The sequence below is a fragment of the Delphinus delphis genome, chromosome 9 (assembly GCF_949987515.2).
Source record: "Delphinus delphis chromosome 9, mDelDel1.2, whole genome shotgun sequence".
Classification (NCBI taxonomy): domain Eukaryota; kingdom Metazoa; phylum Chordata; class Mammalia; order Artiodactyla; family Delphinidae; genus Delphinus; species Delphinus delphis.
Window position 1 is genome coordinate 98,672,288 of NC_082691.1, and position 25,641 is coordinate 98,697,928.

General features: G+C 37.6%; 1 protein-coding gene across 1 annotated transcript in view; it reads left to right on the forward strand.

Moving 5' to 3' along the window:
• CNTNAP2 (contactin associated protein 2) overlaps positions 1-25,641 on the forward strand; it is a 1,416,746-nt gene that overhangs the window by 448,630 nt on the left and 942,475 nt on the right. The window contains exon 9 of the mRNA XM_060019815.1: positions 11,813-11,962. Coding sequence (XP_059875798.1) covers positions 11,813-11,962 — 150 coding nt within the window. The remainder of the gene's footprint in view (positions 1-11,812; positions 11,963-25,641) is intronic.

Below are 25,641 nucleotides of genomic sequence, written 5' to 3' on the forward strand. Positions count from 1 at the left end.
TTGCTTCTTCCTTTTGTACTTGTTCACCTTTAGTCATAGCATCACAGCAATCTGAATGGTTTGCAGTTATGATAAAAACTAGAGTAAAGGACATCAAATACTAAGTGTAATGTCTCTTGGTGTAATGAATCTTTTTTTTCCTTTATTATACTTTATTAGTTTTCCAAATTTTCTTCAATAAGTTTTATCTTAAAGATGAAAAAAATTATAAAAGTTCTCTGCTTATGATCTGAAATCCATTTAAGCTACCACTGCTTAATATGCCTTTATCTGCCCTATGTAGACACATGCACAACTCACAACATATGATGTCTTCCTTTTGTAGAATTTTGAAAGTTATTTTCTTTATATATACATGTAGTTGTCTTTGTATATGTACAGCAAAAATGATAATGATAAAATAAAAACTGCTACTAACTATTGATAGTATAAGGTGGCTCCTATATATTATAACTCATGGATTATTTATAACAAATTTCTGACATAGTATTATGTCTTCTGTAAGTGAAGAAACCAGGTTGCAGAGAGGTTTAATAACTTGCTCACAGGAAATAGCTAGATTTTGCTAGAGCAGAGATTATTTCAGACTTACTTCTGTATCTCTAGTGCTAACATGGTGCCTGGGAAATAGTAGGTACTCAACATGTATTTATACATGAATGGAGGAGTGTGGTTGGCATTTGAATCCAGGTATGAATGACACCCAGACACTTAACTGCTATACCACACTGTATCTTTGGGCTTATCTATATGTGTACATTAATCAGAAGTCCTATGAATTAAAATCTTCTTTTAAATTAGCAACAGCTTCTTATTTAATGCAATTATATTACATTTTATATTCAAGAGAGGATAAAACACTGGAATGAAGGAATGTAAATGCCAAAATTGGTACATGAACTGGACTCCTAGATTGATAAGATGTATTGAAGATGATATTCACATAATCATATTACTACTAAAGATACTTGCTTTGGAAGATTGTCTCAAGAAAACAGTCATCATTAAAATGGTCATAAATCTTTGAATGAGATTTTGAAGTATAATGATCTTTGGCTTTTGGCTTTCGGCTGGGAATCAGTAATGGTTGAAACAATTTTTAGAGGTTTTTACTTGAAAATTTAGTCTTGGAGTAGTTATTTTAAGTTTTTTAACTTCCTAAAATATTGATATCCAAAAGTTAAACATACAGAGTCTCATTGGGCTTCCCCTGTTTAGTAGCAAATAATGGTGTGTTCTATATTGGGTTTCTCATTGTTTGATAATGCAATAAACAAAGTATAAAGTGGGCATTGGATAAAATTTAGATGAATTTAAAAATGAATATCATCATTCCTTTGATTTTAAATGTTTATATATTTTTGAGGTAAAAATTACAAAATACATTTGGTTTTCATTATTCATCATAGTTATATTATGCATAGTTATTGCAAATACTCAATTAGTGAATACTGAACCATTGTTCGTACAGGAAATATAGGGTTAGGTTCCTGAGAACCTGTGGTCACAACATTTGCATCAATACATAACCTTGTTTTTGTATTTGCATCAATACAAACCTTGATTTATGTATTTCTGTTTAAAGTTACCTTGTTTAATGCATGTGATTGATTCATTAACATTGAACTCACAACCAACGGCATTATAACTTATACCTGAAAGAAGTTTATCTAATGTACACATTTCCTCTTTGTAAGGCACATCACAGCCTTCTTGCACGTAGGAACACTAAACAGCATTTCAGCACTACATTTGGGGACCACTTTAAATGGCAAAATTGACAAAAAGCACAAAAATGCAAAAAAACATGGCACTAAGTATACAGTGAAAAGAACACTTGATTTCAGGATAAGAGCTGAAACAAGAAGGCAAAAAGATGCCTTATTTGACCTCAGTTGGGAACTTGTGAGTCGAGCGACTCCAATTTTTCACCAGTCTGTTCATGCGTGAGTCTGTGAATAACCAGAATGCACCACAGTATTGATTTTGGGTTAGAAATAAATTTTAGCAATAAGGTGAATACACAAGTACTGAATCCACGAATGAGAATCAACTCTGTGAAACGCACAGATCTTAAGAGCACAATTCAGTGGATTTTGATAAATATATACACTTATGCAACCATCACTCCAGTCGAAATATAGAACATTTCATTACCTCAGAAAGTTTCCTTGTGCCTCTTACAGTCCATGCCCGTGTGCACCCTCCCCCACATAGGCAACTCATGTCCTGATTTCTATCACCACAGACTGGTTCTGCCTGTTCTAAAATTTCCTATAAAAGGATTCATTCAGTATATTATTTTTTTGTGTCTACATTCTTTCATGCAAAACAGTGATGTCCAAACCACTAGTTCATTCTTCTTTATTACTTAGCAACATTTTCTTGTTTGAGTGTACACTGTATGGTTATACAATTATTTCCAGTTTAGTCCCATTATGAGTAAAGCTGCTGAAACATTCCCATACAAATATTTTTGCAATGTGCATTTTGATTTTGGGGGGAAAATAGTTAGCAGGGAAATTGTTGGGACATAGGATTAATATATGTTTAACTTTATTTAAAAACTATCAGAATTTTCCAAAGGGACTGTACAGTTTTGCATCCCACCAGCAATGTATGAGAGTTCACATTGATCCAGGTCCTAGTTAGTCCTTTTAATTTTTAGCCACTGAAGTGGTGTAAAATTGTATGTCATTGTGGCTTTAATTTCCCTGATGACTAGCAATGTCAAGAAATGTTTCACATGGCTATGGGTATTTAATTTACCTTTATTTGTGGTATGACTTTTGCCCATTTTTGTCTTCCAGTTATTGACTTACAAGAGCTTTTAGTGTATTTCAGTATGCTCCATGTTCAGATATATATGTTGCAAATATTTTCTTCTAGTCTCTGTCTTGCCTTGAATTTTCTTAATATGTCTAATGATGAGTGGAAATTTTTAATTTTGATGAAGCCCAATTTATCAAGTGATTTTGATGTCCTCTAGGACAGCAGTTACCAACATTTTTGGCACCAAGGACCGGTTTCATGGAAGACAATTTTTCCACAGACTGGGGGGGGTGGTGGTGGGAGGGGGTGGGGGCGGGGCATGGGAGGGATGGTTCAGGCAGTAACGCAAGTGATGGTTCAAGGGTAATGTGAGCAGTGGGGAGTGGCAGATGAAGCTTTGCTTGTTGTTCGTCTGCCACTTACCTTCTGCGTTGCAGCCCTGTTTCTAACAGGCCGCAGACCAGTACCAGTCCTGGCCTGGGGGTTGGGGACCCCTGCTCTAGGAAGTCTCTGTTAACCCCAAAGTCCTAAAGATACTCTATGTTATCTTTCAGAAGCTTTATACTTAGGTTTTTATTTTTGGGTCTAAAATCCGTCTAGAATTAATTTTTGTGTGTTGAGTAAAGAAGAAATTGAGATACATTTTTCCCTTTATTTATCCAGTTGTTCCAGCACCAGTTTTTGGACAAAACAAAACAAAGAAACAGACACAAAATCACCTTTTCTTTCCCCATAGAATTGCCTTAGAGCCTTTGCCAAAAAACAATGGATCGCATATGTTTGGGTCCAGTTCTGATTTCTTTATGGAATACTATAGCTTTATAACAAGTCTTCAAATCAGATGATGAGTCCTCTACTTGTGTTTTTCTTTTTGATAATTTTGAATATTTAAGGTTTTAAAAATTCCTTATACATTTTAGAATCTTCTATTTTTATTTCTACAAAGACTAGTGTTGAGATTCTGACTAGGATTGCATCGTATATATCTGTTTATTTAAAAGTTTAATTTCCCAGCAATGATTTGGAAATTTCGGTGTGAAACTCTTAAAGCTCCCCAAATGACTCTAAGGTGCAGACAACGTAATAAAATCTGTTAATCTGGGCTCTTTCTTTCTCAAAAGATTCTGAGTGACTGAAAGGAAAGAATTCATCCCATCTCTAAGATTCTACATATTAAATTAGTGATGGAGTCATATCTAGCAACACAAAAAAAATGTCATGCAGTAGGCCCTCCCCAGTGTGTATTTCTAACTTAAAGCTTCCATTCAAGTGGTTCTTTCAGAGCAAAGACATATTCCAAAGTGACGTCTGTCTATACCAATACAGAGGAGCATTTGACAGTTTCTTCAACTTAAAAAATAAAAGTATTTTGTGCCTACCCGAGTATCGTATTACATGTTCTCTCTGATTGCAGTTGACCATATTTATATGGTTTGGATTGATGTGTAAAAGTGAGCAAGATTAAATTGGATTGATTTCCTTATGGAAATTATAAAGATAATATAATAGTATGTGGCATGTCTACATAGAGATGTATTTTTTCTTATTGCATAAATAGGTAACTGATAACTTATGAGACATATTAGTAACACCTCAGAGAATACTGTAACCACCTAAAGACGGATTTTATAGTCTCTGAGAGTTTTCTCTCAGGATTAAATGTTGAGCAAAAGACTGAAAACTCTAGTCACTGTAATTTTATTGAAGCATTTTCAAACAGATGTTACATCTTGGTTTGTGACTATATTTTAAATACTTTCTTTTTTTCAACATTCATTAAACCAGTCTTCTTTTGTCTCTAATAAGAGAAACATCTGTTTCTTCTTGTTCAATCAAAGCAACCACCTCAAGAGTCTTACTTTAAAAATAGTACCATTAGAAAGTCAGCCTGGATAGAATATGCTTCATTAACATTTTACATTTGTATACAAAACAAGTTTTTCTAGAAGTTATAAGTTAGGGAGATGCTAGAGAAAATATTGTAAAACAGTTTCAATATTTTATGAAAGAATTAAAGCCAGAAACTGGAATATGGCTTCAAAGATGTTGGTTTTAGGTTAAAAAGTCTCTTTGTAAAAATGTCAGTTTCCTTTTGTAATGTACAGTTGAAAAGTTTTTATAATTATGAATTAATGAATAACTGGAGGTATCTATCATAAAGTAAATTCAAATAATCTTTAAGTATAAAAGTACATCAAAATTGTTGAATAGTGTATATTTTTAAAACAAAAATACTTTGGAAAATGCGTACTACAGTTTATATCAGTCTCCTCAAAGTTAGTCATCAGGCGAAGTCCTTGCTTGGAATTGGATTTGATTTTTGGAAATATTCCACAGACATTCAGAACCACACCTATTGAATAATCTAGTTGAAAACAAAATACATTTTGGGGAGGTGAAAGTACATCTGTGACTATGATGGAATAAGACCTATTTTATTGTATAGCTCAAAGTTGGCTTTAGAAATTGTTGACCCTGATATTAACAAGAGATATATATTTAGCTACCTTCCCAAATTCCTCAAGACTTCTCTTGTACTATAAAATTCATATGGGGAGTCGGGTATTGATTCATAAAGAAAACCAATGTTTATTCATTTCATAATAGTTAATACTTATAGAATTAACGTACAACAACCCAAGTTGGTATTTAGAGAGCTAGTCTTACTCACTGAATATGAAACAATAGCTAATATCTATTGAGAGCGAACTTACTATGTGCCAGGCACTGCTCTAAGTGACAATGTATATACTTAATTCTCAAAACTTTATGAAGTAGGTACTGTTATTATCCCCATTTAATAGAGAAGGAAACTGAGGCCTAAAGAGGTTAACTTGCTGAAGGCCCGGCCAGTAGGTGAGCAGAAATGAGATTTATATCCATCTGACTTTAGAGTCTATGCTCTAGATCCTTATACTGTTCTGCCTCTCAGAGGGTGAGCCTGTAAGTCAGACACCCCTGGCTTGTAACCTACCTCTGTCTCTTATGGAGCATGTTACACGTCAACCCGAATAAAATATGACCCCAAATGAAAGGCAATCCTCCATTTTCCCAGCGAGATAATTAAGAGTACCTTTTGACTTAACTTACATATATAAACTTTTAGGGCTGTGGGTGAAAATGTCTCTAATATTTAATTACTATTTTTAAAATTACATAAATAATTTAGAAAGTTCTTTTTTTTTTTTTTTTTTTTTTTGCAGTATGCGGGCCTCTCAGTGTTGTGGCCTCTCCCGTTGTGGAGCACAGGCTCCGGACGCGCAGGCTCAGCGGCCATGGCTCACGGGCCCAGCCGCTCCGCGGCATGTGGGATCTTCCCGGACTGGGGCACGAACCCATGTCCCCTGCATCAGCAGGCGGACTCTCAACCACTGTGCCACCAGGGAAGCCCAGAAAGTTCATTTTTCACTCTCACTTTTTGGAAATAATTTTGTTCAAATTTCTTCACATGCAGCGTTAACATCAGTGTGTTTGTCATAACTTTGTGAGTCATCTAACACATTTTTGCAGAACAAATCATCTTCAGCTCTAAATTATTTGAATACAGAATTTTTTCCCACATCTAATGCTGTCACTGGCCTTGTTTTTCTAAGTTTCAAGGGCCCATTAGCATAATGTTAGGACACTTTTTTTAGTTGTCTCATATGTATATATTCATGATCTCCACGTTGTTGAGTTATTATATTGCTGTTTTGTTTAGAAGGCTTATTTATAACTACACCAATATTTGTAATTGCAATGCAATAACCCCCAAAGAAAAAGTACTACGTTTAAGTCTCTGCTTTTTCTTTGTAAAATGGGACTTAACAGCCTTCTTTGTTTTTTGACCTAATGGTATAGATACAGATATGCTGTTTCCTAGCTGCTAGGCACTGTTCTAATGCTATGCAAACCCTAATTCATCTACTCCTTAAAACCAATCTACAAAGTGGATACTACTATTTGATTTTAGAGAGGAGAAGCCTGAGGCACAAAGAGGTTAAGTAAATTGTCCAGGTTGGCAAGGGCCAGAGCAAACACAGGCAACCTGGCTCCTGGGTCAGTCCTCTTAGCTGCCACACTATTTTCCTGCCCTTCTGCCATCTTGATGCTCATTATTGAGAAAAGGCAATAGATTGACACATACAGAGTTAGGTAGTGCCAGGCACATACCAGGCTCTTAGGAAATGTTAGCCATATGAGACGTGGGTCTCTTTTTTAAGTATTAGTAACTAGCATCCTTATTTGGTCTGGTCCTGAGTCACTCTCCAGCCACCAAGACCCCACAGTGTCTGGGATTATGGGTCCCTGGTGAGTCTCTCTATTCCCTGGGACATTTATTGCTCCAGAATATTGAGTGAAGGGATACCATCTCTTTAATAGCAAATGAGACGTGATGCCTTAATCCTATTTGGTGATGTGTTCTTTGTTGTTTACAACTCACAAATTTCTAATAAAACTTGGGATGATGATACATTTTTTTTCTTAATACTGTATTGGTATTGTAAGTGTATATCGTATGATCAACTGCACGGTTCTGAGTGAATTTTATAGAATTCCAAAAGCTCTTAAATTTCATTAATGTTCTGTTTCATATGAATTAAAAATTACTAAAGAATATTGTTAATTTTTTAAAATGCCTCAAAGAGGCTATTCCATATAGTTTCTCTGAAGCAAAACTAATTCTGTACTACTTCCCAAGTGGCAGGTGGCCCAGGAAATGGTAAAGGCAAAACTCAGTAGTCCGTGTTTCACACAAAGTTGTTCAGGTCTCCCTTGCACTGAAGGGAAGGGACACAAGAGGAGGGAAATTATGCTGAAACTATGGCATCTTCTTTTTTCGCCCCATAAAATTTAATGGCTGTGTTCTGAGTGGGAAGAACTACTGTTTGAATGCAAAAGGCCTAGATTAGGATCTCAACTCTACAAACTGACAAATGATAGCATGTTAAAGATCATTGATTGATCCACTCATAATAAAATGAAAGGAGTGAACACAGAGTTCTCTTTGCTGAGTTTCACAAAGTATGGAGATGATTTAAATGAATGCTCCTGGGCTTATTTTAATATGCCTTAGGGAAATAATGCTAGAATTTGCTTAATTTCCATTCAAATTACAGTTTTAGGGGAAAAACATCAATGTAAGAAACTACTAAAAGACATGTAGTAGTGGGATCTTACATTACAACAAAAATCTGATGACGCAAGTGCTGAAAGTTGGCAGATGAAACCAGATTGGTGTCTCAGTTTATTTACAACCCTGATGCTATATGAGACAAGAGTACTCCAGAAACTCCCTCTAGATGTGGTGGCAGATGGAAGTGTGTGTGTGTGTGTGTGGTATAAGAGAACTCTGATCACAGATGCACAGAGTCTATATACCATGTTTCATTGTTGTTGGTTTTTCTTTGTTTGCTGTTTATAAGAACTCAGCCTCCAGAACTAGATATAGCTGAGTTCCCGTTCTCAGTTCTGACATTTACCACATACGGGATGCCTAAACGTTATTAGATTCAGTTCTCTCACCTATTTATTGGGGATAGTAATTCAAAAAAATCTTTTTCTGTGAAATATTGTTTGGAACTGTTAATGTTAATCGTCAAGAGGTATGCCTCAGCAATCTATGATAGGAATGGGCCCCGAATATATGAAGTTCATTCTTCAGTGGGGCAAGGATGACCTAATTTCTCAAAAGAAAATATGTCACTTCTTAAAATTTTTCTTTATCCACATGTTATTAAAAACTCTCTTGATGATTAGCATTAACAGTTCAAAGTAATAATTGGAATTAAAATGAATAGAAATCACACCTTAAGCTCAGATGCAGCAGTGGCTGCTATCAACAAGGCTGCTTTTATATGAGGTCCAATTTCTTTAGTAATTAAGTTTCTTGAAAAAATAAAGTAACCTTTTTACTTTAATCTGATGGAATAATAGACCTTTTTGTCATGAACAATTAAGCTGGTGATTTTCCCTTTAAAAATTAACTTTATGATGAAGAAATTTTCATTAGAATTTTTAGGAAGGCTTTCTGGTCTACCAGTTAGAACAGAAAGCCCTGTTACTGAAGACAGCTTATAAGTGACTTCCTCTGAATGTGTGACTATTTAGGATTAAACATTTGTAACATTACTGTCCTTGGGACCCATGCCCCAAAACTGCATTTCAAAGCAGGGTTCATCACATTGTAAAGGCAAAGATAACAACCAAAATCAAAACCATACACTTCTGTGGCTAATTAACACTAACCCCAGTTTTATAATTTAACAGAATATGTTATGGTGACGGTACAGTCTTCCATGAATCAGTTTTGTGGGAGAACCCACTACTGGAGAAGGAATTGTTTCAGTGAACACTACTACTTGTCTGACAGCTAACTGACTTGACTTTTAGAATAAGACTGTATGTTTACATAGTAATTTCAGTACAAAAAATATGTATTTGTATGTATTATACATTTCATAATTTGAAAATTATTTAGTATTAATTACTTTAGAGCTGTTTTCCTCCATTGAAATAAAATGTGCTCAATAAATGTTACTAAGTTAAAAATTGAAAATCCTGAAAAAAAAATACCTGAGGGATGATTATTTGTAATGATGTTTACTAGTACAGTGTTAGTTAATACTACATATATGTGACTATCTTCAAGCCCCAAGAAGCCTTACTTTTCTTCTTTAAAATGGTGTTTCTGTTTAATAATGTAAACCAATCACTAGATTATGCTTTTCCTGTAAAGGACAACATAGTAAATAGTGTAGGCTTTGTGGGCCATACAGTTTCTGTAGCAACTGTTTTTGACTCTGTAGACCAGACAATGTATAAACAAATGAGTTTGACTGTATTCCAGTAAATTTTATGTGGACACTGCATTTGAATTTTATATAATTTTCACATGTAATTTAATATTGCTATTATTTTATTTTTCAACCATTTAAAATGTGAGATTTATTTTTAGCTCTCAGGCTGCACGGAAACAGATGGCAGCAAGCAGTACTTAGCCTATAAGCTGTGATCAGAAGCTTGGAAGCCATCATTCGTGCTTCACTGATTTTCTCTCATTCCATTTTTGGATACCTTTTCATGCTAGGCTTCTCTTTTGTGAGGCTGAACTGTACCTTCAGTAACTCCTACCTGTGGATTCTAGATTAAGCCATCTGGAGTAGTCTAGAACAAAATAGTTTCCCTTTCCATAGGCCTTTATAAGGTGAAAGAAAGTCACTTTGACTCACTTAGATTTCTGTCTCTCTTAGTGTTCCTTAAACTCTTTCAAGATACGTTTGTTTGAAGGCTGTTCTCCTCTCTTTACTCCTTAATTTTCTAATTATTATTTGAAAAATGAACACAAACTAAACAAACTTTGTTATTTTCTGTCTAATGGATAACTAAATAGATTTTCTATTTCTTTTTTTTTTTTTTTTTTTCCGGTACGCGGGCCTCTCACTGTTGTGGCCTCTCCCGTTGCGGAGCACAGGCTCCGGACGTGCAGGCCCAGCGGCCATGGCTCACGGGCCCAGCCGCTCCGCGGCATGTGGGATCTTCCCGGACCGGGGCACGAACCTGTGTCCCCTGCATCGGCAGGCGGACTCCCAACCACTGCGCCACCAGGGAAGCCCGATTTTCTATTTCTGAAGACCTTTGTACTAGGCAAGAGTGGAAGGTGATTGTTAGGGAGTTGTTGATTTATTTTGTTGATGTTTATCTGTTTAAATATAACCTAATTCATTATAAAAATATCTTATTTGTAAATGATCAGATAATCCTGGTATCATTTCCCATACCTATTAGTGGTCAATTAGCACAAATAACCGCTGTAGGGAAGGAAAACTTTTCCTTTCTTCCCCTCTAGGTTCTTTGGCTAATCTAAGAATTAAATTGACATCAGACAGATTGCTAGGAGGAAAACAAATATAATTTATTATTATTATTATTATTATTTTTTGCGGTACGCGGGTCTCTCGCTGTTGTGACTTCTCCCGTTGCGGAGCACAGGCTCCGGTCGCGCAGGCTCAGTGGCCATGGCTCACGGGCCCAGCCGCTCCGCGGCATGTGGGATCTTCCCAGACTGGGGCACGAACCCGTGTCCCCTGCATCCGCAGGCAGACTCCCAACCACTGTGCCACCAGGGAAGCCCAAAACAAATATAATTTTGTACGTATGGGACCTCTCCAAAATATGAGACTCAAAGAAGTGACCAATGTAGGGCAGATTTTATACCTTTTAGCTGAAGAAAAAGATTAATTTTGTAAAGAATTAACAGGACAAAGAAGTTTTGGGGTAACTTTGGTAACCCAGAGTTTTGGGTTTGGGGTAGTAGATTAACGAATTAGTAACATGGTTTGTTTATACAGCCTTCTTGGCCCTAACTTCCCTCTCTCTAGTGATAAGGAAACCTTGTACCCTCCTGGTACAGGGAGGGTACCTTTCACATGAGAGATTTGTTTCCTGCTTTCAGAGGGACATAGGAGGGTCAGAGTATCCTTACTGCACTTGCTGTTTCTTAAGTAACTTGAATTCAAAATAATCAGTATGCTGAAATAGCATATGTTGGGGTGGCATATTCTTCTCCCCTTCACGGCACATACTCACACATTTATTCTTTAGTCCTTTATTTCTATTAGCTATACTTGCCAGATGTGGCTGTTGAGAGGCAATGACAGTACAAAAAATAGTTCTTAAAAGCAGAGAGTGACATGAGATAAAATTACAAATCCTTTTTCTCATCTGAGAGTGAAGTCTAGTAAAGCTAACTGGAAAATAAGTTATTAAAATAGTTCATCATCATCTACCAAACAACTTAATTCACTCCATTTCCTCATGTACCCTGATGGCACGTTATGTCCCTACTTGATTGGGTTATATTATGGCGTATTTGGTCTGGCGGAGGATAGAACTACTTATAATATTAAAGAAGATGAGATATTAATTGTAGCCACACTGAATTTTCCTAGATGAAAATATATTAATTTTTACTTACAAAGCTCTGACTGTTGTTATTAAAAATTATTTTAAACTGAATCATCTTAAGAAAAGAAATGGCCTTTTCTCTTGTATCTAACAGGTTCTGGGTTGAATGACGGCCAGTGGCATGAAGTCCGTTTCCTAGCTAAGGAGAATTTTGTTATTCTCACTATCGACGGAGATGAAGCCTCAGCAGTCCGAACTAACAGTCCTCTTCAAGTCAAAACTGGCGAGAAGTACTTTTTTGGAGGTAAGACTACCATTTTTTTAATTGGTTAACTAATACATTGCTAAAAATGGAGTTTCAGTAAAGTTTGAAGTATTTATATTGATTCAGTGGACTCAGTAGATCTCAGAAAAAAAGCAAACAAACTCTGTAACCTCATTGAACTAAAAGGAGCATCAAATTTATTGTTTCTTCATGATAAAGTGTTAATATGATGTCACCATATTCTTCTAGTCCAATTCAAATATTCTAAGTATAAAGCGTGAGATTCTGAATCCATTCATTCTCATAATACTATTCTCAGGAATCATGTCCTTGGATTATACATTGGTCATCTCTTGCTGTGTAACTAATTACCCCAAACCTTAGTGGCTTAAAAGAACAAACATGTATTATCTCACAGTTTCTCTAGACCAGGAATTCAGAAATGACTTAGATGGGTGATTCTGACCACCTGGGTCTGTCATGGGGTTATACCCAAGCTGTTGGCCGTGGCTATGTTATTTGAAGGCTTTATTGTGCTAGAGAGTTTGCTTCCAAGACGGTGCACTCACTTGGTTGATCGTTTGTGCTGGCTGTTGGCTGGGGTGCCTCGGTTCTCCTCTATGCAGCTCTGATCCTTTGGGGCCTCTCTTCTTCAAGTGGTCTCTTCTATGGATGATGGGGTGGGGTGTGTGTGTGTGTGTGTGTGTGTGTGTGTGTGTGTGTGTGGAAAGAGAGAGAGAGAGAGAGGGAGGGAGGGAGGGAGAGAGAAAGAGAAAGAGAGAGAGAGGGAGGGAGAAAGAGATGCAGGAGTAATAAGAAGAGGAACAAGGTTGAGAGAGAGAGAGAGATAAGTGGAGAGGTAGGGAGGGAGAAGGGGCGGGGAGGGAAAAGCCAGTAAGTGGGAGAGAAAATTTACAAGATAGAAGCCATAAAGGTTTTGTTCTTGTTGTTTGTTTTTAATAATCCAGTCTTCTGTTATATACAATTGGAAGTCACATCCCATCACTTCTGTTATATACAACTTATTAGAAGCAAGTCACTAAATCCAGCCCACACTTAAAGCAAGGGGATTACACAAGAAATCAGGGGTTATTGGGGCCTTCTGAGAGGCTGCCTAACACAGGTTGCCTTACATGAAGCCACCTTATCACAAATATCTTGATTCTTAAGTAATAAAAAGATTAGTGGAATGGAAGATTCTTTTAATGATAAATTCTACTTCTGTATGTGAAAGAGTGTTGGAACACAGACCTGACATGTTTTCTAATTTGAGAAATGCATCCTGCCAGAAAATGTTTTTCTTCATTAATGAAACATAGGGATATCTTTTATTAAAATGCTAGGTGTGTTGCCTAGATCAATAATAATCTTTCATTAGATTATTCCCTTTCTTATTCTAATCACCCAATGTGAGATCTAAAAAAATACATTGTATCCTTAGAAAAGGCTTTGGTTTAAGCTTTAAAAAGTATGTGTACATATACTTACCTCTGCAAATATGCCTATTAATATTCCTATATCTATTTATTTGTATATATAAATATATGTTTATATATCACTATTTGTATATATTTCTCTAATTATTAGAATAAGCCTACTTGACAACAGACATCTTGTATGTCTTGTTTCCTGCTTTATCCCCCAAGGTCCTAGAAAAATTCCTGAATATAGTAGATGACCAATAAATATTTGTAAATGAATTAATAAATTCTGAAAAATAATCAAGGCAAGCCTTTTATTCCTAAATTTCCAAAAGAAGAAATAGAAGCCCTAAGAGCTGTACTGACTTGCTGCTGAGTCTATAGCCAGCCCCTGAATTCAAAACCTCTGACTGCTGTATGAGGGTGCTTCTCCCCTCTGCATCATGATATGATGATGAGTGGCAGCTCAGAGACAGAAGCTGAACTAGACCTCTGTTTCTTTAATCTTCCATGGTCTTTGTTGGGAGTTAAAGCTACATGCTTTTTAAAAGTCTCTCAATAAATATTTGATGAGTGGATGAAGTCAGACAAGATGTCTTCAGAGTGAATAAACTGGGCTGATTGATGTGAGAAAAAGCAACCCAGTAGCTAAACTGGTCTTTCTCCCAAAACATATTTAACAAGATGGACTTTTGGCCAGCAGTTTTCATTGCTGTCAGAAAATGGATGACAGCACTCAGTGGGAAAGCTGTCGATAATCCCTCCTCATCCAAATGGCAGTGGGACATCTTCGGCCATGAACGAGCTTGCTGAGTGCTTAAGGCAAGTGTTGATCTATGTCCATCTAGATGGGTAGGCAAAAAGCTATAACCACAAATTCATGGCGTAGAGCTTATAAGATATGAGGGCTTTACAGTGTGCTGTTACTATTGCTTTACAGATCTGGGTTTTCAAACCCAGTGGTCAGGGTCATATTTCCTCCCTCCTGGGTCTTTAGTCTGCCATTGGGAAATGCTGTCAGAAAATGATCATGATGCTTCTTTGGTTATATCTTTATTGGCTGAATCCTCAGAGTATATGAGAATCACTAGGGGAACTTGTTACAATTCATATTCTCAGGCCCCACTCATAGAACTTTAGAATGCAGGATGTTGAGAAATCGAAGAATTCTAAACTTCAAGTGATTCTGAAACAAATGATCTGAGGAACAGAATTATAGATCTGACTTAGCCACCTTGCGTGCATATCTATTATATTCTTTTTAAAAAACATTGTTAGCCACTGACAAGTGAGATAAGTAAGAAACAGCTATTCTCATACAGCTCTGCCACCATGGAGCAGTGAACGGAAGCCCCAGACAGGGTCCGGGGCACATATAGGCATTTATTAAATGAACATTTATTAGCAAGCTGGAACAAGACTGTTAATACAGACGCCTTTGTCAGCTCAGTGAAGTCTTAGCTCTCTGACTTGCCTTCCCTTGAAGAAACTTTTCTTCAGGCAGCTGTAGCAGTGTTTCAGAGGCAGGATTCAGCTGTACCCAGAGCCAGTGCCAGGCAACAGAAAGCCTCCTAAGCTAATAGCTGGCACAGGTTCACTGATCCAGAATGCAGAACTGTCTCCACGGCTTCAGGTCACAGACCTCACTGGAGTCTTATACCATTTTCACACAGGCTGTGAGTGTTTCTAAAAGAAGTTTTGCCAAACTGCATAACCTTAATATATTTAATTTCACCACTGAGATCTCTTTCCTAACATTTATCTACCATTTATGCTAATTAAGAGACTGCTATTTTTACCAAAGAAAACCCAACTTGACATTCAGAAAGTTGATGAGAGGAATAGATAGCAGAACTCCTGGAGTAGTCGTGTCTGGAGTGGCTGCAGTGTTTCTGAGAGCATGCTCACGACTACCTCTGGCACGTGGCTGCCTGATTAGAATGATAGCCGCCTCTGGACTGTAACTTAAAACACACACACACAACTTCATACAGTCTGTGCTGAAAATTTAAAGTAAGTTGTAGATGTTATAATGATGACATCTTAAGAAATATTAGTATAGTGGAAAGGAGAATTGACTTTGTTCTAAAATAAGAACTTTGAATCATACACACCGAATTTGGGATGGTGGCTTCTCTTAGTTGATAGGTCATTTTAATAATTTATCTTTCTTTATCTATTAAAAGGCAATAGGATCTGTTCTGTGAACATTACACAGCATCACCTGTTAACCCCAGGGTCTGACCCTAGGGTTTCATGCTAAATGCTGATTGCCTTTCCAATTCATCTGGGGTCTTTTCTTAAACTCCCTTTGAGACAGCCCCTTCCAAGGAAAATTTCAGATTTCAGGTCATGTGCTCATCTAAGGCCTCTCACCAACTGCTTGGCTACTCAAAGCATTTCTTCCTCCTTAGTCAGTAAAAATCAAATTGTTTCCCCGCTGGGTGAAAGCCTTACATAAAGGCGTTCTGTCCTTAACCATGTCCACAGTTTGCTTCTTTTGAAGTAAGTCCTGGCCACACAGCTGCTTTTGCCACCACAGGCACGGCTGTGCCCACCAGCGAGGAGCCTTCTCTCTCCACGCCTGCACCCTGCTCACGCCAGGAAAGCTCTTAGTTCTCCTCTGTAACACTCTGAATCAGACGTTTATGCTCTAAGAATTATCTTGCCTTGTTTTTTCTTGGGAATAAACAGAAAAAGAAGGATTCATTTGGGAATGTTTCCTCAAGAAAAGTTATTTTAGCTGCTTTACCTTATTTCTCTATCTCCCAACTTGAATTCCTTTTGATAACACTTCATTAATTTTAATAATCAGAAGAATTCTAAAGAAAATAATTCAATTTATTATTGACTTCTTACCTGGGAATTGGCTTTCTGATTTCTGATACAGGCCAGGGCCCATGATCATGAGAGAGTAGAAAGATTTTTCAACTTAAAAATTTCTTTAGGTTTGGTATTTTGATCATTTATTTTAATTTAAAAGGAAAAGGAGCTGTGCGCTGAAGAGGAGGGGTAAGAAAGATCCAGTCTTGTTGGAAGGGGAGTTCTAAGGAACACATTGGGGGTGGCAGCTCTCAAGAAAGTGCCAGATTAGGTGGAGGTGACCAGAGAGATGGGGGGCATTGGGAACTGGCCAGAGTCTGATAGGAATGGAATTAATAAAGCTTAATAAAAGGGCACATCCCTTCCCAGTTACAAATCTAGGCTCACCAGTATATAGCTTTTTACTCCTCATTGAAATAGAGCATGAATATTAAATAGTTATTAGATTGATATGTAAATATGTTACTGACCAGGGTTTTTGGACTCCTTAATCAATAGAAATTGATCAGAGACCAGACAAGAAATTCAGACTAAGCTTTACTGGGGCCCCTGCTGCAGCAGGGGGGGAGCGAGAACAAAAACGGGTTCCCTTGCTCGCTCCCGAGGTGGGGCGAGCTGGTTCCTCATATGGGGTGAGGGGAGGGGTGTGTCCAGGGGTCGGGCTGGAGGCGTGGCTTAGGTGGTCTGCCCACCCCTTAGGTGGTGGTGAGTGCCGGGCAGGGGGGTGGGGGGCATGGGTGGTGTCCTGCTTTTGCTCCCGACCCCCTGCCTTTGCTCCTGGCTCTGCACAAGTGGCAGTTGGGTTTTATTTTGATCTTTTCTGTATTTTGTTGTTGATAATTTGCCCCAGTTGCACATGCACACAATTATTTTTAGTTCCTTATAGTGTCTATGTGTTTTGTTGCTTGAGAAGACCTTTGTCCAGGTGCAAGTACTGCAGCAAAGTGTCCCAGGTCCTAGCCTGTCTCAAATATATGTCTGTGTAAAGTAGTTCTCATTGAAGCAGTTAGAGACTTGTTACCAGTGCTGGTGCTCCCTGGCTGTTGAAGGGAAAATGCCGCCAGCTGTGAGTGCCTAAAGCTTTCCTTAGTGATCTAAAACACACCACACCTTGGTCATGAAAGGCCTCCCAGATAGTTGCTCAGGAATACCTGGGTTGACCCGTCTGTCACCAGAATATGTGCAGGACCTTGCAGCACTCTGTTTATGGTCCAGTCTTCCTTCCTCTGAAGGGCCAACTGGCCTGTTGTTGCACCTACTGAAGATCTGTTGTTTGGAGATTTGTTTTCTAGCTCCTTTTCGTTGCTTTCCACAAGAAGTGGAGTGATAAATGTTTTATCAAATGATATGGTACATTAGATGATGTCTTCTCAGTGGTCTGAAACGTGAATCTTAAACAAGCTTCTTTGTATTAGGTTTCCAGGGCTGCTGCAACAAACTACAAACTGGGTGGCTTAACAGAAATTTCTTCCCTCACACTTCTGGAGGCTAGAAGTCTGAAACCAAGGTTCAGCAGGGCCCAAGGTTCACTAGGGCCCTGATCCCTCTAAAGTCTCCAAAGAAGAGTATTTTCTGGATTCTCCTACCTTCTGATGGTTGCAAGCAATCCTTGGTTTTCCTTGGCCTGTGGATACATTGCTCCAATTTCTGCCTCCATCTTCAAAATGAATTCTTCCCTCTGTTTCTCTGTGTCCAAATTTCCCTCTCCTTTTAAGGACACCAGTCATCAGATTAGGGATCCATTAAGTGATCAGATTATCACCTCATTTAACTTGATTACATCTGCAAGGACCCTATTTCCAAATAAGGCCACATTTACAGATTCTAGGGGTTAGGACTTCAACATATATTTTTGGAAGGTACAAGTTGGCCCATAATAAGATATAAGTGATTTGCTTCATAGCTCCCTTTAATTAAAGTTATCATACTTCTTAAGGGAGATTCATATTTCTGGATTAATATTATCCATTTTCAAAGATGAATTTTATAAGAGTTGAAAGTAAAACAAATTTTAGCCAATGTGGATAACTAAAAGGTAGAGACATTCAAACAAACAGCAACAACAAAAATTAAACTGCTATGCACACTGGATAAAAACAGCACTGCTGGCCAATTTCTGAACATTACTTTCTGACCTCTAAATAGGACTGAGTATAGAATTTTAAGGAAATCAATAAAAAATATTTTTGAGAAAATTCCATGCCCACACTTGGTTATGGTGAGAAATCATCTCTGATAAATGTTAGAAAGCTTTGTGTAAACAAAACAATACAAAAGTGCAAATGATAAGTAAAGGAATCATTGTTTTGAAAATGTATCCCTAACTAACTAACAATTAGAGTGAGAAAAAAAAGCATACAGCTTAGACTTTGTATCAGTCAGGATTCATATATATATATATATATATATATATATATATATATATATGTATATATGTACACACACACACACACACACACACACACACACACACAGGGTTATGGAGCCCAGAAGTCCCACAATCTGCTGCTGTCTGCAAGCTAGAGAACCAGGAAGACAGTGGTGCAATTCAGTTAGAGTCCAAAGGCCTGAGACCCAGAGGAGCCAGTGGTTTAACTCCTAGTCTCAAAGGCTCCTCTTATAAGTCCCAGAGTCCAAAGGCTGAAAATCTGGGAGCTCCAGTGTCCAAGGGCAGGGGAAGATAGACATCCCAGATCAAAAAGAGAGATGGAATTTGCCCTTCCTCTGCCTTTTTGTTCTGTTGGAACCTCAACAGATTGGATGATGCCCACCCACTTTGATGAGAGCCATCTTCTTTACTTAGCCTACTGATTCCAGTGCCAGTCTCTTTTGGAGACACCCTCACAGACCCACCCAGAAATAATGTTTTACCAGTTATCTGAGCATCCTTTAGCCTGCTCAAGTTGACACATAAAATTAACTATCACAGACTTGGAGTTAGCAAACGCTAGGGGCAGGATCATACATAAAGACAAGGCAGGGAAGTCTATCCACATTGCTTAACTGACCTGGAAATTTTCAGAAACAGAGGAATTTTGAATTTGACCTTGATTTGTAGTGTGGTGGGACCTATCACTACCAAAGAAATGAAAATAGTAAAGGCTTTGGCTGTAGATAATAATAATGCTGGAAATAAAACAATCACACTCATACAAAAGAGTGCCATGAAAAGAAGATGAAATCCTGGAATTGTTCTCTTTCTTCAGTAGAGTTTAAGTGGCATTTCTGAAATCACATGTGTTTAAGAATAAATTGTCATCCTAATGGCATGGTGTACTGGTCTTGGAATTTTGCATAATGTGCATCTACCGAGCAGTAGAACATAGGCTCAGAGTCATAAAGATATAATGAAGTGTTCCCAGAGAGTTGTTCATATTAAAACAACCAGAAAAGTTTAGGAGAACATACTTGACACCCATGGCTATGTGTCCAGTCCCTTACTGACAGTAAGATCATTCCTACATTTAACATATAAATGCTGGGTACGTGTGCTGTTTTGCACATTAAGTGTTCTCACAAGAAATGCCTTCAAAGAAAACAAATGTGATATTACTTTAGGAATTGAAATCCTTCAGCTCTGTTGTTAGATCAATGTTCAGTTTTCTCTTAACTGGTTGAAATAATAGTAAATCTTTTAATCTTTTTGTGGCCTATTCCTCTAAATGCTTGTTTATCTTTAGTACTTTCTTTTCAAACATGCATTTATCTTTCTATTACAGAACTGAGATCTGCATTTATTCATTTATATCCAAAGAGACTATGGAGCCCTTCATGTAACTCAGGGGTTATGCTTGGTGCTGGTGATACACCGTGACCAAACAGGAAACAGAATCTCTACCCTCATAGAATTTACAGTTTTTGCTCTTATCCCCCCATATGTCTCACCTTGATAAAGTTATCATTTTACATTGTTTGTATGATTCTCTTATTAATGTATACCTACTCTAAACTCCATCTGGGGAAACATCTGTTTTGCTCTTAAGACCTTTCACCTGGTTGGATGAGGGCTACATTGTCAAGGCTTATCTCTTTTACTTAAAGTCAGTTGAATGTGGATGTTCACCACATCCACAAAACACCTTCACAGCAGCACCTAGATGAGTGCTGATTGAATAACTGTGTATTAGAGCCTATCCAAGTTGACACGTAAAACTCACCATCACAGAGTACTTTTATATGTCCTGGATTCTGGATTCGAAACATCAAATAAAAATATAATCAGATTGTCTGGTTTAATGTACAGATAAAGGAATACCGGAAACTGCTTTTACAGTTTTCTAATTACGATATCCAAGTCTTCTACAGGCATGTTCTTCTATTTTGTTTAATTTTATGTTTCTCATGTTACCTCTCTTATTCCCTCTCTCTCTTTTCATTGCTTTTACTAAGATAAACTTTACATATGCTAAAATCCACCTATTTCAAATGTATATTTCAAGTGTATAAATCAGTGAGTTTAGTGAATTTATACAGTAGTGTAGCCATCACCACAGTCCGGCTTTTAGATCATTTCCCCAGTCCCCCAAATTTCCCTTCTGACTCCTGCAGTCAATTCTCATTCCTGCCCTGTCCCAGGCAACCACTGGTCTGGTTTCTATTGTCCCTATAATGTTTTCTTTTTTCCCTAGACCCTTATTTTTTTTGTTTTGTTTTTTGACTCTTCTCTGGTTTACTGTCCTCCTTAGAGACTTTTCCCAAGTCTCACCTTCTCCAGGAGGATGACCAGGCCCTCTCCTTCCTGCTCTAGCACGTCCTGACCCCTGCCCCACCTTCAGCATCCCTGGTCCCTGTTGTCCCACTCTACTTTCTTCCCTCCCCTACCACAGCACTTAATCACTTTCTAACATTCTACATCCTTCATTATGTGCTATATTGACTGTTTATTATTGGAATCTCCACTAGAATGTAAGCACTAATACGACAAGGGTATTAGTTGTTTACATTTTCTGCTATATTAAGTGTTGGGGAAAAATGCCTGATGCATAATAGTTCTATATTTAGTCATTGACTAAATTAATCAACAGTTCCTATGGTTAACGTTTAATGGTTACATGCAAAAGGGGCTAGAGGACTTCTCATCCCCACATAGATGGCCAGCTTCTGCCACACTCTTCTCCCCCTAGAGAACTTTAGGTAAGGGATACTGACTGTGCTGGCAGAGAACAGCCACTGGTATTCCATTATCATATTTGGCAGGAATAACTTTTCAGGGTCTTGACAATAACATGATTTTGTATTAGATCAGATGCACTTTTATCTAGGTGTACATACTATCTGTATGACTAATGAGGAGTAGGGCCAGGATTCAAATCATTTTATTTACTAAATGTTTACTAAAACCTGGCATTATTATTCATGCTAGAGCATTGAACAAGTCAGAAAAAAATATTTGCTGTCATTCCAGTTAAGATAACAAATTGGTGAAATGAGTATTTTTGGAGAAAATAAATCAGAGAAGGGGATAGGAAGATCTGGGGGAAGGGGGATGCTGAAGATAACCATTTAAAACAATTTGAGAGATGAAGCCTCAATGAGAAGATGGCACTTGAACAAAGAGCTCAAGGATTGAGCAAAAAACTCAAGGATGTGAGCAAACACATCAAGAAGAGATATGGAGAAGAGCATCTCTGGTAGAGAGAAAAGGAAGTATAAATAGTACACAGGTATGAGCACATGGTGGCCTTGAGGACAGGAGGCCACACAGCTTCAGGAATGCGAGGCTTCAGAGGCTGAATTGTGAAGGGTCTTTTACTCTGAGTGAGGTGGGTGGTCATTTGAAGATTGAACCAGGTGAATGGCAAAATTTAATTTACACTTTAAAACGATCTCTAAGGGTGCTGTTTTGAGAAAAGACTATGGTCAGATGAGGGAGCAGTATAGTTAAAATAGTGGAGACTATCGTAATAGCCCAGATAAAGGAAGATAGACTAGTGGAGGAGTGGGAAATGGTCAATTCCGAATACATTTTTGGAAGTCAAGCCTACAGGACTTGCTGACAGGTGGGATATGGGCCCTAATACACAAAAAGGAGTCAAGATGACAGCAGTCAGCCTGACAAAAAGCCTTGAGCTTACCCTTTGCTCTACTCCACACTTTCTCCTTCTGCATGGACTCCTTTGGGGTCCATCTGGCAGTGTTTCCCTAAAGACTACTTCTGACCTGTGCATCAGGAACTGCTGAAGGTATTGCTATCCATGGAGTAACCTGTCATTCCTCCTCCCAAATTAACAAGACCATGAACCAGCCCCCTAACCCAACACACACACACACACACACACACACACTTTCACAGTTCCCTGCATCCTCTCTCTCCTTGATGGGTTCTGAATTAGTTCTCAAATCTTTCAAGTCTTGCCCAGATGCTCTTTTTGCTGCATCACACATGGGGTATAACAAGGGTCAAGATTCTACTGATTTAAAACCAGCTCTGGTAAACTAAACTTCCAATCAGTCACTGAATTGGGGACTGCAGTGCCACTCAGAAATAGGCAAGTGGAGAACTTCGACTCAAAGCTAAACAACTGCTATAAAATAAATGGTCTTTAAAAATATTAGTCTAGTGGATATACTTCCAACTTGAAAGCATGGTCTGGTCATCATCTTTTCCTTTTGGTCTTTCTTCCACCCATGGCCCAACTATACTGAGGTTAGAAGGGATCAGGGGATAAATTATTGCCTTTTAAAAACTAAAATGAAAGTTCACCATCATCTACATTTATATAGCGTTGAACATCACTTATTAATATTGAAATACGTGGATTCCCATTTTACTTTTATGTAATATACCTCCCTTTAAAATACTATGGCAAGAGTCAAGTTTTTCTGACCAACCGACTAACAATTTATTAAATAGCAAAACAAGAAATGAGGAAATCACATCTTAGAACCTTAGGGATTCCTGTAAGTTGTTAAAAATTATTTTGATTTGGATTGGCTAAATTTATATAATAATTGGAATTAAGTTTTCTTTTATTGTTTCCAAACGCACTCACTGATTTTTATTTATATATTTTTCCTTTGTGCTTTTACTATTTCACCCTGGTTCATTGTTATGTGTGAATTTTTTTCTCTTATTCAGCTTCAGAGAGTTAGTCTTTCCTTAACTGTAGTGAATTCACCTAGAAATTTTCCCAATTATTAATTTCTTAAAAAGAATTTGGTTGTTTAAAACAACCACTTGCCATAAAAATATTTTTTTAAGCAAATTCTAAGCAAATTCTTTCCCCACTTTAAAAAACACATTTTTAAGCCATTTCTTTCCATTATGAGAACATTAACAAGAAGAGACACATTTCTTTTTCAATCCAATTCCCAAGGAACTTTTGGTTGTTTTACTTTGTTTTCCAACTACATGCATAAAAGAAAAGGGCACAGAGGAGGAAGGGAATTGCACAGTGAAATTGAACATATTAACCTCTTCAGAAACTCTTTCTCTGTTGGAGATAGGAAAGTATTCATTATATAGCCCCCAATTCCAAAGACCTTTTTATATCTCCTAGAAGTAAAATTTGATTAGAGCTATGATTTGAGCTAATTATCATTAGAATTATTGTGATATTCTACATGCCTTTGATTTTTTCTGGCTCTTATGACTGGCTTGCACTGGGAATATTCAGATTTAAGAGCAAATTGTAAATAGTTTTTCAAAGGAAAAAATCATGAAATTATAAAAACTCTTTGACTTGCAGGAATTGTCTTAATTAACCCTGTGCCTATTTATCACTGTTACTTTGTGTTTTTTTCTCCTTATATTAATTTTGTTATTTTAAAATCACTAGATTAAAAGAACATAATGTTCTGACTGTAGAAATATAGGTAACTATAAATATGTAGATTGAATATGGTTTTTTGTATGTATCTTTTAGAAAATATTTTCCATATCTAAAATGCTCTTAAGTTAAAAAAAATTGGCCAGATTTTAAAACTGTGATGACTTGTATATCTCATGTAAATATGTAATATGTGTGTCAGGTTATTATTTGGAGAACATAAACATTTCTACAGATTACCCTATCCAGTTGATTTTACAGTGCTTTACCAAAAAAAAAAAAATTTATACTTTTGTTTTCATGAGTAATGTGTCAGTTCAGGTACTCCAAGAAACAGCTGTTAAGGCAGAATTAGACACTGAAAGATTTACTGGGCAAAGTGTCTCTGAAGGATAAAGTGGTAAAAGAGGAGGAGGAAGCCTGACACCTGAGGAAGGAGTGATGGAAGGAAGGAGGATTGTGTAGGAAGAGCCCCAGGTTGTAGCAAAGCACTGAGACAGTGTCAGCCGCAATCCTTATAAAAATAGCCTGTTAGAGTCCCACGATAGACGGAAATGGCCTGACTCGGGTGCTCTTGCCATGTTTAGTAATTAACTGGGACAGCCTCGGGGAGCATGGCCTCAGCAGGAGGACATCTGTGGACCCCAATTAGACCAACCAACTCTGCTCCTCAAACAGGAAGGGAGATACGACCAGCATCCCTCCTTGGCCACCACAAATTATTGAGTAATGATACAAATAAGTGAAAACAAAGGTAGTTTTAGGACATTCTCTCATAAAACCTCTTTATAAACCGGAAAATAAGTTTTGTTTTGTTTTCTAATAAAGTTGGTATTTCTGTTTACATTCCCAATTTTCTATGGCCAAACAAATAGAAGAAATGATTTTAAGGGACTTTTTTTTAATTGCTGAAAATTCATTCCCTCAAAAACACTGTAGTCTTGTAATCTATTTTCTTTAAGACGGTTCTATGTGCAAGTAACCAAACTGAAATACCTGTTCTTGATGTAGTGGGGTTTTTGTTAGTAAATTTATTTATTTATATTTGGCTGCATTGGGTCTTCGTTGCTGCGTGTGGGCTTTCCCTAGTTGCAGCGAGTGGGAGCTACTCTTCAGTGCGGTGCTCAGGCTTCTCATTGCAGTGGCTTCTCTTGTTGTGGAGCACGGGCTCTAGGAGTGTGGGCTTCAGTAGTTGTGGCATGCGGGCTTAGTAGTTGTGGCTCATGGGCTCTAGAGCGCAGGCTCAGTAGTAGTGGCGCACGGGCCTATTTGCTCTGCAGCATGTGGGATCTTCCCAGACCAGGGCTCAAACCAGTGTGCCCTGCATTGGCAGGCAGATTCTTAACCACTGCACCACCAGGGAAGTCCCTTGATGTAGTTTTAAGCTTGGTGACTCTGTCCTTTTATTTACTTACCTCTGTGTTCTGCTAATTCTCAATGGAGGTGAGCCACTCTGATCTCTCTCCAATAGAACTTGCTGATCCATCCTTTTCTTCTCCTTCCTCCTTTCAGCTTATGCCCCCTTTCAACCTTGTGGCCTTGAGAAAGAATAACCCTTTATGATAATATCCTAAATATTATTGCCATAAGACTGTTTCCCACTTTCTGGTAGATGGCTCTTTTTGTTGTTGTAATTATTTGTTCCTTTCATTTATTTATTTTATTTTATTTGTTTATTATCTATAGTAACAGAGTACATACAGAG